Here is a 16,700-nt window from a genome sequence, read left to right on the forward strand (position 1 = left end):
GTAAGATATATAACAATTATTATTCTTTTATATAAAACAAAAAAATACCAAGTGAAGTCTAAACAGAAGATTGCGGGCCAGCCCGTTGCACAATTGGTCATTCTTGGCCCCCGCACAGACTTAATTTCAATCCCCACCAAAAAATATGTCGAGAGCTTCGATGCAGAAACATTGGTCAAGCTTCACAACAACATAACAATAAACATGTTTGACCTTCCGGACGCGAAACGGTGAGTGTGTTATTTCTCTGTGGAAGAAATACACCAGTTTGAATATCTGCTAACATTCGATTGATAGTGTGCGCCGTTCAGATCTATATACTCGATCCTCATCATCATCTCCTGAACCACCTTCACCAATCGACCCTGATATCTCCGCTCGATTTCACAACCAGCTTGCTTCACTATATGGACCTATTTCATTTCAATCATGCGCGACCGGAAACGCGTCAAACCCTGAATCCATAAACGATGCTCCACATTCACCACCATTAGGAGATAACCAGGACCAGGCAGAGGAATTTGACTTTCGGCTTTTCTCAAATGTCCAAGAAGGCAAGATAGTCCTCAAGGAGGAGGCAATTGATAAAGGGATTTTTGTTGTTCAGGAAAGGGACAAGAGTTACTACTTCACCGGCCCAATTGAGGGGCAACGTAAAGAGAAATACGCCATTGCGGCAATTAGTGGAGAAAATATTTTGGAAGGCAGAGGTAAAAGATATTGGGGCTTGGAAGTTCCGTGGCGAGTCCGGGTTGTGAAGATTGGTGTTGGTGGACAGAAGAAGCTGGGAAGTAATGGCCTCCTCGGGGCCAGAAACAGTTCCAATGTGGAGAAGAGGAGGAAACTAGGCAAGAAGAAGAGGATTCTCATGAGAGAGAGGAGAAGGGCAATTGAGGCTCAAGAACAGGCAATGACCAGGGAGAAGGAAAGCAAAGAGGAGGCAGACAAAGAGAGGAGAGCTAGGAAGAACAGAGAGAAAAAAGTTAAGAGGAAGGCAAAGGAGAAGGCATTGAAAGCTGCTGCTGGAGGGATTGACCAGACCGAGCCCGGAGTTGACGGAGCCGATGAATGAAGAAGAAAGGACCAATTCATTGTCGGTCGCAGCCGGATCGACATTTACGATGGGAGAAGAACAAAATCCTTCAATCTGCGATTCGTAACCCCACTCGAACTTCCGATAGCCTTCGATTTTCCCATGTGCATCTACGAAGGACGATAACCCCTCCAAAGAACCCCTTGCGTAAATGCAACCATAATTTAACTACCCCCCACTATACAAATTCTTTGTCGCATCTCACCCACAACACAAACGGGAAGGAACTACACTATCCAACCCAACTAAACAATTTTCCTCGTGGTTTCTAGGATTTAGCATTAAAGCTATGCATTTGACATATCACAACGGTAGTACTTGTACAACACGTTCCTCCCGTCCCGTGCTCAGGAGGAGGCTTGAAAGCCTCAATCACAGCCTCGATCCTTTAGTCGCATCTACGAGAACGCAAAATAGCTTCAGAACATTCACGAAAACACACACCCTCTTACTTTTATTTTCAAGGATTCCGAAGGATCAAATAGCATGAAATGAAGGATTTCTTCTCTCATACCATTGTTTCCCTAGATCAAAGACAGTCAAGCATACCAAGTCCTTCACTTGTACCTATTTGCCGGTCCCTGCAGCTACGCCGTACTTCTGCGACTTCGTACATTTCTGGGTATGCCTTGGCCGCCGGCTTGCTAGTATGACAAATAGATTATTCTATGAGATGGCATGTTCCATGCCACGATTGATTTTCGGACTGAACACCTTCCATAAACAACCAAGTATACATCTATCTACCCGGCATGCAGTTTTAGCCTTGGCCTCAAATAAGACCCTGCGGGCATTAGCACACAAGGTCTGGGTACATGGCTTTCTAGCTTGTCCGCTCCACCCCCGCTGTTACGTTGCCCCGCCGTGCCACATCGATACAGGAACAATCTACATGGCCATGGCTGTAATCATGGTTAATCTTCGTCTATTATATACTTGCGATAGTGGATATGGGAGAATTTCGTAAGTAACGAAGAGAAAAATAATGGAAATCAAATATCCTTGGTTATCCACACGAGGCACAGTCGTGGCGCCATTACGCCGTACGGGATCGGAGGGTATTTCCCCTTTGAGTAATTGCTCATATATTCAGACGATCTCTTGTTGATCGAGCGGAAAAATACCTAGAGCCAAGATAGATGGTGCTAACTCTATTTTTTATTGCCGGGCTTATTCACGTATTTACGTATTCAGGATTTGTATTACCGGACTTGTACTCCAGTATTTTATTTTGTTTCTGAATAGTGGCTGGGAACAAATTGATGGTCAGCGAGACGAAAGTGATGGTAACATGGTGTGCTATGTCAGATGTTTAAATGTCAATTTAATCCACGCTAGTGCGTATTTGGTCACACCAAAACTAAATGCTGATATTACGTTCATAAGATAACTCATTATTTGACCTAGGTACTTGCTTACTTAGTCAATGAGTGGGTTATGTTCCATATTTAATTTTGGCTCAGTGTAGTCAATCCATTTTACTATTTATTTAGTGATTACTATACATTTATGAAGAAGTATAGTAATTGGTTCAAACCGAATGCTAATAGGCAAGGGTTCACTAGTCAAGGATTTAGTGATTACTTCCTGCAAAGAACCCCATGAGCTATCACATACATATAAGTCCTGAGCGGATAGACGGACGAGACCGACGCTTGTTTAGTGTTGATGCACGTATGTATGTACGGCACCTTTGAAGTTTGAAGGTTGAAGATTTGAGATGCTTGAGGGGATTTTTTCGGGTCATCTTTCATATGTGGGTTTTACTGGATGGGTTTTGCGGAACGAGTATGGTTAGTGGGGGGGATGAGATGAGAGGGTAAATTGTTTTTGAGGGTCTGAATTTAGCCTTTTTTTCCCCTCTTGACTTCGAAATATGCAGTTAAACAGGATAAAAATGTTCACTCTTAAATTCAATAATGCATTCCCGGGTATAAAATTTCTTGTATTGTGTATTCTCAATCCCGACTTTTCGGCTTACGCATAGATACGTCTATCCCTCCCTCCCTCCCTTAGCTTCCATCGCCCTTCGTTCTAAATTTATAGCATACTTGAAATTCGGTTTATCGCCGAAAGTGATAACGTGAGGATGACATAAGTCTCGCTCTTTAGAACTCGTTCTGGATATGTATCTAATACTGTCCTAACTAGTTGCTTACCAGCATAATTCTTTGCTTGCTTGGTAGTCTGCCGGCTTGGTTGATTAACTTGATTGCGAAATTGGGGTCTACTTGTACGTGTACTAGTGGGGCATCCCCATATAAGCATCCGATGAGATAATATGGGATTCGCAAATTTGACAGTGGATCATGAAGACGGATGCGAAGAGTAGATGAGATTAAGATGAAGATGAGTAAGGATTTGATCAGGGGTCTCTTAGATCATTTGATGTTGCGATCTACTTTAATAGCGAGTGCAAGTGTGGCGAGTATTACAAGGGAGATCGACCGAGGTTTTTTGAGGGGTGTAGGAGGCTTACTGTGGATATGGTGTGTGTATTTGTGAGGGATTCAGTATTGGTATGCTCTAGAGTAATCTATTATGGTTCGTGACTGGGTGTCAGGAGGCTAGATTGTAGGAAGGAATGAGAATGTAAATGGTAGTATGATGCGAATTCTGCTAGGGCTTGGTTGTGCAATTATCCTTGAAGCGTAATGGGGTCGCAACTCGCAAGAGCTATTTGCTCCACATGAGCGGAGAATTGATGGGGAGGATAGTCCGAGTACGACGAAGTTTAACGTCTTTATTGTGGGTTTGAGAAGTGAGGTCTCAAAGCGGTGGATGTGAAGTTGAAGGAATGGAGACGGAGATGGGGATTAAAGGGGAAAGGGAAAGGAATCACTGGTGGGGTTGCGCGCTCTTAGCGCAAATGCGAAAGGAGATCTGCTTTAGTGTCGTAGTGGTATAGCCGTTTTGTGCGGAGTAGGGGTTTTGACACGGACTGGGTTAGGGAGACGGGGAGTTAAGATCCTTTAGATGAGTTGATGGATGGGTGGGTGAGTGGGTCTAGTGCTGGAGATACTTGTGTCTACTTGCTCTTTTGGAGATGTTTGCGCGCTCAGGATTCAGAGGGTCGTGGAGATGGAGATGGAAAGGGGATAGTGATAGAGATTTATTTTACGTTCTTCTGGAGGTCGTTCTAAACTCGATGGGGGTATGCATAATGGATAGACGGGAAGTAGATGGTAGGGTACAGAATAACTCAATAGCATGGAAGGAATATATGGCGAAGTCCGATATCATTTTCAATATACATACGTAAAAAGGATTCTAGATTGAGATTCTGGGTCGAGCGATTGAGTAGGTATTGTACCTTGGTTATTTTTTCGCTACATACTTACTTCATTGAGCGGATAATACGTGTTGAGAAATTGATCTGTGTTATAGGTTGTGAATTACAACTTCTGTATTCTTGACTTATAGATATGATTATGTCAAAATCAGATGCAAATTCGTGTTTGCGTATGTACGTGGATTTGTACGTGAAAATGATTCTATGCTGTGTTGAAACGGAGTTTTACTCGGTTACTTGATTAGGTATTCGGTGTGTGGGTTCGTGATTTGGATTGTCTGTCGATTTTAGAGTATACCTAGGTAGACTGTGGGGATGGATGGTTTGTTATGGGAATTTGAGGTGTGGCTTGTGGAGTTGGCGGATGTAAAGGTTAGATGGGAGGGGAGGGGAGGGGAAATTAGGGAAGTATTATGCGAAATACAAAAGAAGTTAAGAGTTAAGGTGAGATCGTAGCTAGATGGATGAGATTGATAGAATGCATGCGCTTAAATGTAAAGGAAGAGATGGGAGGAGAAAGAGCAAAGAAAGTTGTGTGAGATAATGATGATGGGCAGAGGGTGTCGACTGAACTAGGACAATGAGTGATGATGTGAATGAGGTATTGCAATAGCATCCTATCGGAATACACACATTAGATAATAGAGCATGCATTTTGGCGCACAATTAAGTATTGACATTAATGTTCTTGTTTCTTCGTCTTTCTTTCTTTCTTTTACATGTCTGTATCTATCGTTCATTCAATCATTCATCCATCTTGATCAGTGATTCATGCGAAGCACGACAATTTACCATGATAGGTTCTCAAACTAACGTGAGCCCCTCTCCCAGAATTTCCAACTGCTACTTCCGCTCCCACTGCTACTTCTTTCTCTCTTGGAGACTTGATCTCGTCCGCGAATCCGCCAGTAGTATATCGGCACTCCAGCGAGTACAAACGCGAGAACGATGAGAGTCTGAATTGGTTCCGCAAAGACTGCTCTGCTAAGTAAGAATAAGCTCACACAGCAGAAGATTATGGGTGTAGTAATCCAAGTCTTGTAAGGACGTTCGAGATTAGGTTCGCGAACGCGAAGAACAATGAGTCCTAGGACTGTGAAGAAATAGAATGTATAGCCAGCCACGCCGTAAAAAGTGACTAGCGTACCAAATTCGCCGACAGCGACATAGACTGCTGTTAAAAGAGCGTTGAGAATCATGGCGTTAACGGGTGTGAAGAAGAGCCCGGTTTCTTCGTCACCGAAGAATCTGGCTAATTTCTTTGATGCCCAATTGCGTGTTCGGAGAGTGTTGGCAGAAGGTTCCGCTTGGTTTCCAAGCCCAATTTTGCCAAACATGGCGGGTAGATAACCTTCTTTGCTAGCTGCATAGACTAATCGTCCACTAGTGAAGGCTGTTGCATTTAGAGCTCCAAAACAGCTTGCGCTGACAATAAGAGCAAGTATCAATGATCCAATGGGACCAAATACCTTGTTTCCAAATATAACTGCAACTGTATTTGAAGAATTGATAGCTTTTAGAGGTAGGACGAAGAAATAGGCGACATTAGCGAGGATATAGGAGAGAATGACTAATGGCATGGCTGTGTGGATGACTCTTGGCAAGTCCCGAGTAGGGTTTCGGAACTCTCCAACCACGTAATTTGTCTATGAAAGTCAATAAAGGTTTTGGCTAAAAGGCTTGGAATACTCACATTGTCCCAACCGTCAAAGGCCCACAATCCAGCATATAATGCAACGGCCCATGATGAGGCACTACTACTAGTTCCCTCGAACCATCCGTGATTCTTCCAATCCTCATTCGCCTTCCCTGATGTAGAGAAGCCTGTAAGGGCTACCACGACACCAATGATTGTAACTCCAAGCAATGCAATAAACTTCATGAACATAAACATGTCTCCCATTCTCGTGCCCAACTTTGTAGATATACAATTTAAAAAGGTAATGAAAAACAATCCAACCAATGCGACGCTCTTATTAATCCAAACGTTGACACTCTCAGCCTCGGCTCCAATGAATGCCCGTACCAAGTATTCTCCCATTATTATCGATACAATGGCGGTCGATCCAGGCTTTAGAACAATGACCGCACACCATGTGAACAAGAACCCAAAAATTTCCCCAAAAATCTTGGAAAGATATATTTGTGCGCCGCCATTTAATGGTATTGCTCCTCCCAATTCCGCGTAACTTGACGCGCCAGTCCATGCTAATATTCCTGCTATTGCCCATACAATTAATGATGCGCCTGGTGATCCCGCATTTGCATTGACCTGACTCGGCGAGGAGAAAATCCCGGACCCTATTATCAAGCCAACTATCAATGACAAACCGTTCAGATATGTCAAAGTCTTGTGTTTTTCCAAGGATCCTCCTCCTAAGGCAGTTTGGCCATTTGTCGTAGAAATAGGGGCTCCGATCGGCGCATAACCTCCTGCGGTAGAAGACAGAGGGTAAAGGTTGGAAGAAAAGTCGAAGGCCGAAGAGACAGAATATGTTCTGCCATGTCCTCTTCCAGGTCGACCATTCGCGGCGGGATTTCGGTCATCTAAAGGATCGTCTTCTTCGAGTGAAAGCTTCCGTGATGAGGATATACCAGCATCTGATGATATTGAATCTGTTGATGATCTCGCGCCAGGGGAACTCGATGCTAAACTAGCTAATTCTAAAGAATCGCGCGCGTGAGGCTGTAAATTTTGATAGGTGGGTGACATTATAATTGTTCGTGAAAGTCGTTCAAAGCCAGCATCGCATGCTTTAAAGCTTCAAGAGGGGGCGATCAACGGCAGTCTGTTTGTTGGTTCTCGTTTATAGCAATGATAGAATCATAACGGTCGTGCAACTTCACAATCGCAATGAACTCGTATCGGAAGGATAGTAAGGAAAGGAAGTGAAATAAAACTTTAAATATCAATCAATATTTACTTGAATTGAAGAAGGATTCCAAAGAACAGAGCGCGTAGAATCTCAAGTGCAATGTGTTCTGGTTGTTTTCAATGAGACAGCGAGATACTCGTAGACAATGGATGTTTTATTTTTGAGGTACCAAAGTAGATCGATCATCTACGTTATTGTCTTTGTGATCCATTAAAGGATTTGAGGATCTTGGCAGTATTATACTTTTATACCTGCCTGTGCTTTCCTTTTGATTTGGGTTTTTGGTGCTTTGATACTTTGATACTTCACTAGATTCACGACTCACTCACTAATAACAATATCTAACATTTACTCCTGAGTTCTGAGGGTATTGAGTCCAGAGTCCAGAGAAGGCTGAGATTATATAAAATTGAGTCCGTGCTCAATTTTTTATATTTACTCTAATAAAAATATATCATGAAGCTACTTGGGTATATTCATAGCTACCCCTCTCAAATACAACATTCCACTTCAAAAAGAAGTCAACCCGCGATATAGCCATCTGCGAATTCAAATCCAAGAGTGGTCGACTATTTCTTTGAGTAGTTGGTCCCTGGCATGACATGATGCCTTGAAAATCATGCAGTCCTCCATTCGCAGATGCGCATTATCTCGAACGAGTTTAATTCGACCTTCATCTTATTGTCGTCGCAATTACCCCGCTACCGTTTTGCAAAATATCAAGCCTATCGTATTTACTCGATACGCTTCTACTTCTACTAATAACCCCTTTCCAAGCTTAGATCTGCCATCTCTGGATCAGAAATGGCGTGCAAAGTGGACGACGACGGAAAAGCCGAAACCAGCAAAGGACAATGAACAAGATGATAGCCAGAAAATGTACATATTGCCTATGTTTCCATATCCATCGGGCGATCTTCATCTGGGTCACTTTCGAGCATACACGATTTCCGATGTCCTGGCACGATTCCATACAATGAGAGGTTACAATGTTGTCCACCCAATAGGTTGGGATGCGTTTGGCTTGCCTGCTGAAAATGCAGCAATTGAACGTGGAATAGACCCCGCAGTCTGGACAAAACAAAATATACAGAAGATGAAGAGTCAGCTAATTACTTGGAATGGACGTTGGGATTGGGATAGGGCATGTCTACAAATGTAATCATAGATTTGGTAGCTAATAGGAATTAGGAAATCACAACTTGCGATCCCAATTTTTACAAACATACCCAGGAAATATTTCTTCTTCTTCATGAGCATGGTCTAGCATATCAAGCAGAATCTTTAGTGAATTATGATCCTGTGGACAAAACCGTTCTTGCAAATGAACAGGTCGATGCAAATGGGAATTCATGGCGATCGGGAGCCAAAGTTGAGAAGAGACTACTAAAACAATGGTTTCTGAAAATATCTGAATTTCGAGAGCAATTGCTTCAAGACATCGATCACTTGGCTAAGGGAGGTATGTGGCCGGAAAGAGTTCTAGCCATGCAAAAGAATTGGCTGGGGAAATCAAAAGGAGCTCGAATTCAATTTTCGATATCAGCAGGTGAAGATAGTTCTCAGCAGTCTGTCGAAGTCTTCACCACCCGACCGGATACTATCTTTGGAGTTCAATACATTGCTCTTGCAGCAACACATCCTATTGTTCAAGGTCTTGCAAAACAAGATACAAAATTACAACAGTTTTTGGACAGCATGTCAGATTTACCACCTGACTCAAAGGTTGGCTATCTTCTTCCCAATGTTAGTGCCGTGCATCCGTTAGCATCCCGAAAATCTACACCAGAGGCATCTAAAGCACCTTTACCCGTTTATGTTGCACCATATGTATTGGGTGATTATGGTGATGGAGCAGTTATGGGAGTGCCAGCGCATGATACTCGAGATCATGCATTTTGGAAGCACAATAACCATGACACTCCACCGAGGCATGTAGTTGGTCCTGTTGAAGGTGCTTCGAAAGCTGTCCCCGCAGACCAACCTTTTGTTCATCCTGGTCATCTTACATCAGAAAATCCACGATCATTCGTTGGACAAACAACGGCTAAAGCAAAGCAAGGCATAATTAGACTGCTCCAAAATGAAGGTCTTGGTTCAGCTGCTGAGACATGGCGTCTCAGAGATTGGCTTGTCAGTCGACAGAGATATTGGGGTACCCCTATTCCCATGATTCATTGTGCTAGTTGTGGTCCAGTCCCTGTTCCTAAAGATCAGCTTCCAGTTAAGCTTCCTTCAGTTGAAGGCCATTGGCTGAAAGGTAAAGCTGGAAATCCTCTTGATGGTGCCTACGACTGGGTCAATGTCCCATGTCCCAAGTGTGGCGGCGATGCTAAAAGAGATACTGATACCATGGATACCTTTGTCGATTCTAGCTGGTATTTTATGAGATTTGCTGATCCCAAGAATTCAACCACACCATTCTCTCCGGAGGCAGCCAATGCAATCCTCCCTGTTGATGTATATATCGGAGGAGTTGAACACGCTATTTTGCATTTATTGTATGCTCGTTTCATATCAAAGTTCCTTTCCACAACTCCTCTCTGGCCCGAAGGGTCGACCAAGAACGTTCTTGGGGAACCCTTTAAGAAGCTTCTTAGTCAGGGTATGGTGCATGGAAAGACTTATTTAGATCCTTCCAACGGTAGATTTTTAAAACCCGAGGAAGTGGATCTCACCACACCATCGAAGCCTATTCTTATTGCATCAGGAGAAATCGCCAAAATTAGTTATGAGAAGATGTCAAAATCTAAATACAATGGCGTAGACCCAGCACAGTGTATGACGAAATACGGTGCCGATGCAACCAGAGCCCATATGCTTTTTCAAGCACCAGTCACTGAGGTCCTTGAATGGGATGAGCAAAAAATATCTGGTATCACTCGTTGGTTGAAACGTCTCCATGATTATGTGTGCTCAAGTACAGGGGTATCTCAGAAGGTCAAAGACCACACTTTATCTCCCAGTGATTATCTCCTTTCTGCGGTAGATGTTTTAGAGAAAAGCAAAAGGAATAACTTGGGGAAGCAAGATTCGAATGGAGGGGCTGCCGTTTTGGACTTAATTAACGCGGACATCAAACTTTGGCGAGCAGTGCAACAAAGTATCACAAATATAACAGAAGCTTATAGTGAAACGCATTCTCTTAATACCATTGTCTCGGATCTGATGAGTCTTACCAACCTTATCATCGAAACCACAGAAGCAAACAAAGTCAGCCGCGGAACATCACAAACAAACGTTGATGCTCGTTCTCAAAACGCAAGTTGGGTAGAAGAGCATAGTGGTCTAATCGAAAATGCAGCTACGAGAATCTTGCTTCAATTGATGGCCCCTATTACTCCAGCTTTCGCGGAAGAATGTTGGTCGATTTCTCACGGCGGTGTTGAAACACTTTCAATCTTCGAAACGAAGTTCCCAGAGACAGATGGATCGATAAATTGGTTACTTCCTGAAACTCAAAAATGCGCAGTACAAGTCAATGGAAAATTGAGGTTTGCAATCGACATACCGATTCCGGAAGAGGGAATGGATAAAGTGGAGTTGCAGAGATGGGTTGTGGATAGGGTTTTGAAAAGTGAAGAGGGAATGAGGAGGTTTGGGGAAGAGGAGGGACAGGTCGATGTAGCGGGTAGGAGTAAGAGGGTGGTGGTTGTGGGAAGGGGAAAGACGGTTAATTTTGTGGTTTAGAGGTTCGGTGGTTGATGGTTGATGGTTGGAAATACCCCGCTCTGTTCTGTCGAATGTATAATATGTATACGATCTGTGATCTGTAAATTTGAGCGACGGGGCGGATGAATGTATAAAATTGGCTCAAATACCAATATGATAGATCTCTCTCTCTCTACAACAAAGCTTACGAACCAATCATTCAAAATATAAAAAGTGAAAATTTAGTCTTGGATCCCCGGCCTCAATATAAAATTTGGAGCGCTCGAGATAATTGAGTTACGCCATGAATGTTTTCCCTCTTTCTCTTCCTGTCTAATTTCCGCTGAATCCAAAGTAATCGATGAGAAAACCAACCAGTCATATCATAACATCATTTTTCCAAGTTTGAGATAGTTTTATGTTTATTCGTGTTGGACCTACAAATGCGGACTAGTATATAGCATGTAGTAGATAGTACATACAAATTCTCATACATTTCTCCCCTATCCTTCATCTACTATATAGGTAGCTATACTAAAGCTTTTTCACATACTCGCCTATCATCACTCAGGTGTATACATTTTCTAAGCGAGCCCCCGAGAAATCGATAGCGTCTCGATGATGAGATCGATATTCTGTTTATCCAGCATAACATTTATTCTCCTTGTTCCAGGAGATTTGTTGGCAGTAGCGCCTGTGACAGGGGAACTGAAGTTGGGTTGCAGTGACTGTGCGGTTTGATGGAACTAGGGGAAAGAGTTGCGAGGGTATGAGTGCCTTTCGGGTCTTCAGGGCTTCTAAATTGGTGGAGCAGTGGATGGTAGATCAATGTGGCCAGTCATCCATCTGGTTCGATGTATTCGCCTGATTTCATGGTTCCGTTTCCCCCATGTCCTTGACTTGCTCGTCTGTGATATAGTTGATATTGATCGATGACAACACAGAGCTACACAATCACACGATGATATCGGATGACATTTACAGCGCTAGGGCCGAAGTCGCGCAGGAAAAAATTAGTATGCTCCAAGGAGGGTCGTATACACAACCTCATCCCATTGACTCCGCTCTCCTTGTCTTCGCCCTCATCCTCTGGGTATCCTTTGCCTGTTTCCTTGCTTGACTAACACTCATCCTAACCTCCTCCATAACTTTCTTCTCCAATCCATCAACCTCCACCTCATCTAGCACGAATTTCCCCAGATTACCCTGTCTCCACCTCTGGATGACCCAAAGTGCTGCAGCCTCTACATCCGGTACCCCACCCTTCCCTAACCGTCCCGTTTTCCTACAAACTGCCTCTAGAAACTGTACGATATCATTCGTTTCCTCGCAGTATTCTTTATACACGCTCCCTCCTACTTTTAAATTAATATGGAAGAGTAAATAATCTGCTAATGTCGTTGGCGCAATAATAGTATCCTTGACACTTCCCACCAACGCCAGTTTCAACATACTATCCGTATCCGGTACGAAAGGTACAAATACACCGGGAGTATCTACTAAATAGACACCCTCTGTTCCTGCTTCCGGGTCCGGATCGACTATTTTGACACCTGATGCGATTTTTCTCGTGATACCGGGTTGGGCACCTGTGAATGCTGCTTTGCCTCTGTTTACACCAGCCATGCGCAGGGCATTTAATAAAGAAGATTTTCCAACATTAGGCATACCCACTACGAGAATTCGAGAACCGGTTAGGGATTGATGGGCAAGACCATGTTCTTTGCAAAGCGAGAGAATAGTTTGGATATCGGATTTGGATTTGTGATTTGAGAAGAGAGTGGTGGAGGGTTTATGCCAATCTTTTATAATTGCTTCTCTCTGTCATTCCCAGTAATTAGTTTACCGCATCTCGAGTCTGTATACATGAAGGAAAAATCATACCTTTTTATCCACAGCCAAACCCTGATACCCCAAATCCCGTTTCGTATACACGATGACTCTTTCTCTTCCCGCGAGCGATTGTTCAAATAGCGGATTTCGAGATGTGAGAGGGACTCTGTAGTCTCGACATTCTATAATGAGGTCGATGGATGAGAGCATGGTTTTCATTCGCGAGAGACCGGATGCATGATGGCCTAGGTAGTACGATCGAGGGAGAGAAAGTTGTTGGGGGAACGCGGTGCGGGGTATAAATTGTGCCATTTTGATGGCGGGTTGTGAGATGTTACCGGAGGAGCATGGCAATCACTAACTGCAGGAGAGAGCTTTTGTTACATGTATTGGATACCGACATGATGAAGTTTGAGATAAGGCTGACAGGTTAAAAATTTGGATTTCTGAGGTTACATAAGGCTGACGAATTAGATCTGATACTGAATAGCGCCAATGCACGGCAGGTCAACAACCCTTGTCGATATGATGAAATTCAAATTATCTGATAAGGCTGAAGATCATGGACTTTCATAGGAGTAACCTTTAAGGCTCAATCGACATATATAATATTTTAAGCTTCATGTCTTCTGAAAATTGATACTACGATTCTCAATCGCTTGCCATCAGTTGCTGATCTCCCTTTCTTCAGCAAAAAAAAGCTGAGATGGCTGTCTAGATTCATGCCATTAAGTGATGTCATGGTCTTGTAGAATTCATTTGTTTCAATGATTGCTTCTTAACTTCAGCATTTTGTTGAACTTCTACCAAGTAATGATCTACCAAGTCATGGTCAAATTCGCGATAGAATAACTCTAATGTCGCTATGTCTCTTTCACCAATCGCAATTCCATCGTCGATGCAGGGTGTATTCTGGTCTTTCTGGTGCTATGGATAAATTTGTCATTCGTATGTTCTCTTCCTTAACGTTGATGATTTCGCCGCTGGTTCTCGAAATGTCTTTGTCTTGAGACACTGTGCTTTTTCCTGATTTCTTGTGTCTGTTTAATCATATTGGATTTGCCCATTCGTCTTGTTGCACCATTAATTATGATCCTCGGTGGTCTACTTACATAGGAAACTTCCAATTCGAGTAGAATGCGTTCTGGCTTGAGTTTGGGCCGTGTTGCTATCGAAAATCTGCATCAAAGTAATGTTGACAACATGAAAACATTATCCCATTTGGATGGAAGAATTCACAGCCATTGTCCTTTTCAAATACAAACATTGTGGTACTTATTCCAAGGCATCTTGATCAAATGATCCCAATGTCGGTGTACAGTACATTTTCGGTCGGATTTAGACTCTCGCTATGGCATTCATCTTGGCGTTATGGATGGATAAGACCACGTCGTTGTTTCAAGAGACTATCGTATTTCCCTCAAGCCGATCCGTCTATTACCGCATACATGAACATAACGACATTAGACAGGCCGTAAAAAATAAACTTTAGGACTTTTTCCAGTTTTGAGACAGATACCTTAAACGCGACAACATTACCGTCTTCACCGAACACGGATGGAACGAATCGTAATCTTGCTTACACTTTCGACTGTATTCTAGACCCGCTCTCGCCGCTTCATCACTCTAAGATTCGGAAGAACTTGGTTGGCTCTGGTGGAAAATTAGGTCTCCGGATTACTAGGTATAGAATTGGGGCGACATCGGGTATGGGATTCAAAGTAGACCATCAATACAATAAGTGGGATGTTGACAAAGGAGTCTAGGAGGGGAGTACAGGAGAGAAGAGAAGAGAAGAGAAGAAACCAACAGTTGTATAGAGAAATCGTTATTGATGGCCCGAGTATAATTCAATTAATCATTCTTGGATCTTGAGTGTGATGACTATGTAGGACCTGCCAATTGTTAATTCCCAATGACTTTATATAAACAATCGTCGATTTCTTCTTTGATGTAAAATACAATTCGAGAGACAAACAACATTCCCCCTGTTTATTTATTTCTCAACCTTCACTCCAACTTCACTCCAAATTCACCTCATTTCTTCCTCACAAATCATCTATCACACAAGGTGCATGCTTCATGATTAGTCACCCCATACGTATCTACCAACAGAGTGAATTTCTCCACTTATTTGACCCCACCATATGACGCCGGAGGGGTGAAGTTAGAAACCGAACTTCTGTCTCAACAACATAAAAAACCTTTCAACCTCTTTCTCACTCAAAAATCCATCATACCATTTTCATATTACTTCCTTTTAACAAATTTCAACCAAGATACTCCCCAAAACAATCACATATTATAATCATGCCTTCTTCATTAGATCAACTCAAAGCTTCTGGCACCGTAAGTAAACAATCTGTCTTTATCTATTGATGGCTGGTCGACGGGACACTCGGGTCCAGCCCGAAACTATAGGGAAACCCTCATGAAGTAGATGGAATTTGAGGATATACTTTGGAATGTAGTCTGCTAATCATTTCTTTGTAACAACAGACCGTTGTCTCTGACTCTGGTAAGTTTCTAATCCATCATTGCAACTGCTTGAAGCTTTTACTGACTCCTATTTCTCTATAGGTGACTTTGCTTGTACGTTACCATCTAAAGAAAATTCTCGCCAATCTTACAATCAACTACTAACAGATATCATCAGCCATTGCCAAATACCAACCACAAGATGCCACCACCAACCCATCGTTGATCCTCGCTGCCTCCAAAAAGGCTGAATACGCCAAGCTCATCGATACCGCAGTCGCATTCGGAAAGGAGGTCGACGGTGACCTCGAAAAGAAGACTGATGCCACTCTCGATCGTCTTCTCGTCGAGTTTGGTAAGGAAATCTTGAAGATCGTTCCAGGAAAGGTTTCAACCGAGGTTGATGCTCGTTTCTCTTTCGACACCAAGGCCACCATCAACAAGGCCCTCAGAATTATTGACGTATGTTATATGCCTATTCATATCCAGTCTTTGAGACGGATATATCTCAGTTACAATGAGTTTATACTAACATATGTGTCTCATTTAGCTTTACAAGGAGCAAGGTATCGATAAGTCCCGCATCTTGATCAAGATTGCTTCCACCTGGGAAGGTATTCAAGCCGCCCGTGTCCTCCAACGCGACCACGGAATCAACTGCAACCTTACTCTCCTCTTCTCCAAATCCCAAGCCGTTGCTTGTGCCGAAGCCGGTGCTTTCCTCATCTCTCCATTCGTCGGCCGTATCCTCGATTGGTACAAGGCCTCTACCGGAAAGACCTACTCCGCCCAAGAAGACCCAGGTGTCGAGTCCGTTAAGGCTATCTTCGACTACTACAAGAAGTACGGATACAAGACCATTGTTATGGGAGCTTCTTTCCGTAACGTTGGTGAAATCACTGAGCTTGCTGGATGTGATTACCTCACCATCTCACCAAACTTGTTGGAGGAGTTGATGAACTCCGAAGAGGCCGTCCCTAAGAAGTTGATCGCTGAGAACGCTAGCAGTTTGGATATCGAGAAATTGACCTACATTGATGATGAGGCCGAGTTCAGATTTGCATTCAACGAAGATGCTATGGCTGTTGAGAAGTTGAGAGAGGGTATCAGCAAGTTTGCTGCTGATGCCGTTACCTTGAAGGATATCTTGAAGGCTAAGTTGCAATAAATTGCTTTTGAGTCTCGGGGTTCGGTGGATGATTTTATAGTTATTGATTGTCACGGAGGTCAAAATTGAAAGACCGGATGAACTACGATTTGTATTTACGCGTGGCAAGACATGAATTTAAACAAATGAAATGATTTGATGATTAATAATTATTTTCAGTGCTTGCTATTATGCGATATTGTGTTGTGAGTTGATGTCGGATTGAAATTGAGTCGTTCTGGAAGGTATAGGGGCATGAATATCTGTTGTTGATTTTTGAGCTGTTTACTTAAGTGTATTGTCTGTATGTAAATTGTGAATGGTGTTCAT

At 42.9% G+C, this 16,700-nt stretch overlaps 5 protein-coding genes across 5 annotated transcripts; 3 read left to right on the plus strand and 2 right to left on the minus strand.

Annotated features, from left to right (window-relative positions):
- Positions 1-204: 204 nt before the first annotated feature.
- Positions 205-2,971, plus strand: EAE97_000315 (uncharacterized protein; the record flags this gene model as incomplete). Its single annotated transcript, XM_038870825.1, has 2 exons — positions 205-230; positions 298-2,971. The coding sequence occupies 2 exons, from the start codon at positions 205-207 to the stop codon at positions 1,070-1,072; spliced, it is 801 nt and encodes a 266-aa protein (XP_038738186.1). The 3' UTR covers positions 1,073-2,971.
- Positions 2,972-5,194: 2,223 nt separating this feature from the next.
- Positions 5,195-7,098, minus strand: EAE97_000316 (uncharacterized protein; the record flags this gene model as incomplete). The annotated part of the gene is made up of 2 exons (XM_038870826.1): positions 5,195-6,031; positions 6,079-7,098. 2 exons carry the CDS (start codon positions 7,096-7,098, stop codon positions 5,195-5,197), a joined length of 1,857 nt encoding a protein of 618 aa, XP_038738187.1.
- Positions 7,099-7,880: 782 nt separating this feature from the next.
- EAE97_000317 (uncharacterized protein) lies at positions 7,881-10,951 on the plus strand (the record flags this gene model as incomplete). Its single annotated transcript, XM_038870827.1, has 2 exons — positions 7,881-8,405; positions 8,453-10,951. The coding sequence occupies 2 exons, from the start codon at positions 7,881-7,883 to the stop codon at positions 10,949-10,951; spliced, it is 3,024 nt and encodes a 1,007-aa protein (XP_038738188.1).
- A 370-nt stretch (positions 10,952-11,321) lies between these two features.
- Positions 11,322-13,145, minus strand: EAE97_000318 (uncharacterized protein). Its single transcript, XM_038870828.1, has 2 exons — positions 12,797-13,145; positions 11,322-12,733 (listed from the first exon to the last, which is right to left on the minus strand). The coding sequence occupies exons 1-2, from the start codon at positions 13,055-13,057 to the stop codon at positions 11,960-11,962; spliced, it is 1,035 nt and encodes a 344-aa protein (XP_038738189.1). The 5' UTR covers positions 13,058-13,145; the 3' UTR covers positions 11,322-11,959.
- A 1,910-nt stretch (positions 13,146-15,055) lies between these two features.
- Positions 15,056-16,391, plus strand: EAE97_000319 (uncharacterized protein; the record flags this gene model as incomplete). The annotated part of the gene is made up of 5 exons (XM_038870829.1): positions 15,056-15,094; positions 15,245-15,263; positions 15,326-15,337; positions 15,402-15,685; positions 15,774-16,391. 5 exons carry the CDS (start codon positions 15,056-15,058, stop codon positions 16,389-16,391), a joined length of 972 nt encoding a protein of 323 aa, XP_038738190.1.
- Between the last annotated feature and the right edge of the window lie 309 nt (positions 16,392-16,700).

The sequence above is a fragment of the Botrytis byssoidea genome (assembly GCF_014898295.1).
Source record: "Botrytis byssoidea strain MUCL 94 chromosome Unknown BBYS_001, whole genome shotgun sequence".
NCBI classification, from domain to species: Eukaryota; Fungi; Ascomycota; class Leotiomycetes; order Helotiales; family Sclerotiniaceae; genus Botrytis; species Botrytis byssoidea.

Excerpts from the sequence above, each read along its gene's own strand:
- EAE97_000318 (XM_038870828.1), bottom strand. The coding sequence starts at position 13,057 with ATGGCACAATTTATACCCCGCACCGCGTTCCCCCAACAACTTTCTCTC. Across the intron at positions 12,734-12,796 it reads GTTTGGCTGTGGATAAAAAG|AGAGAAGCAATTATAAAAGA; the intron begins GTATGATTTTTC and ends TGGGAATGACAG.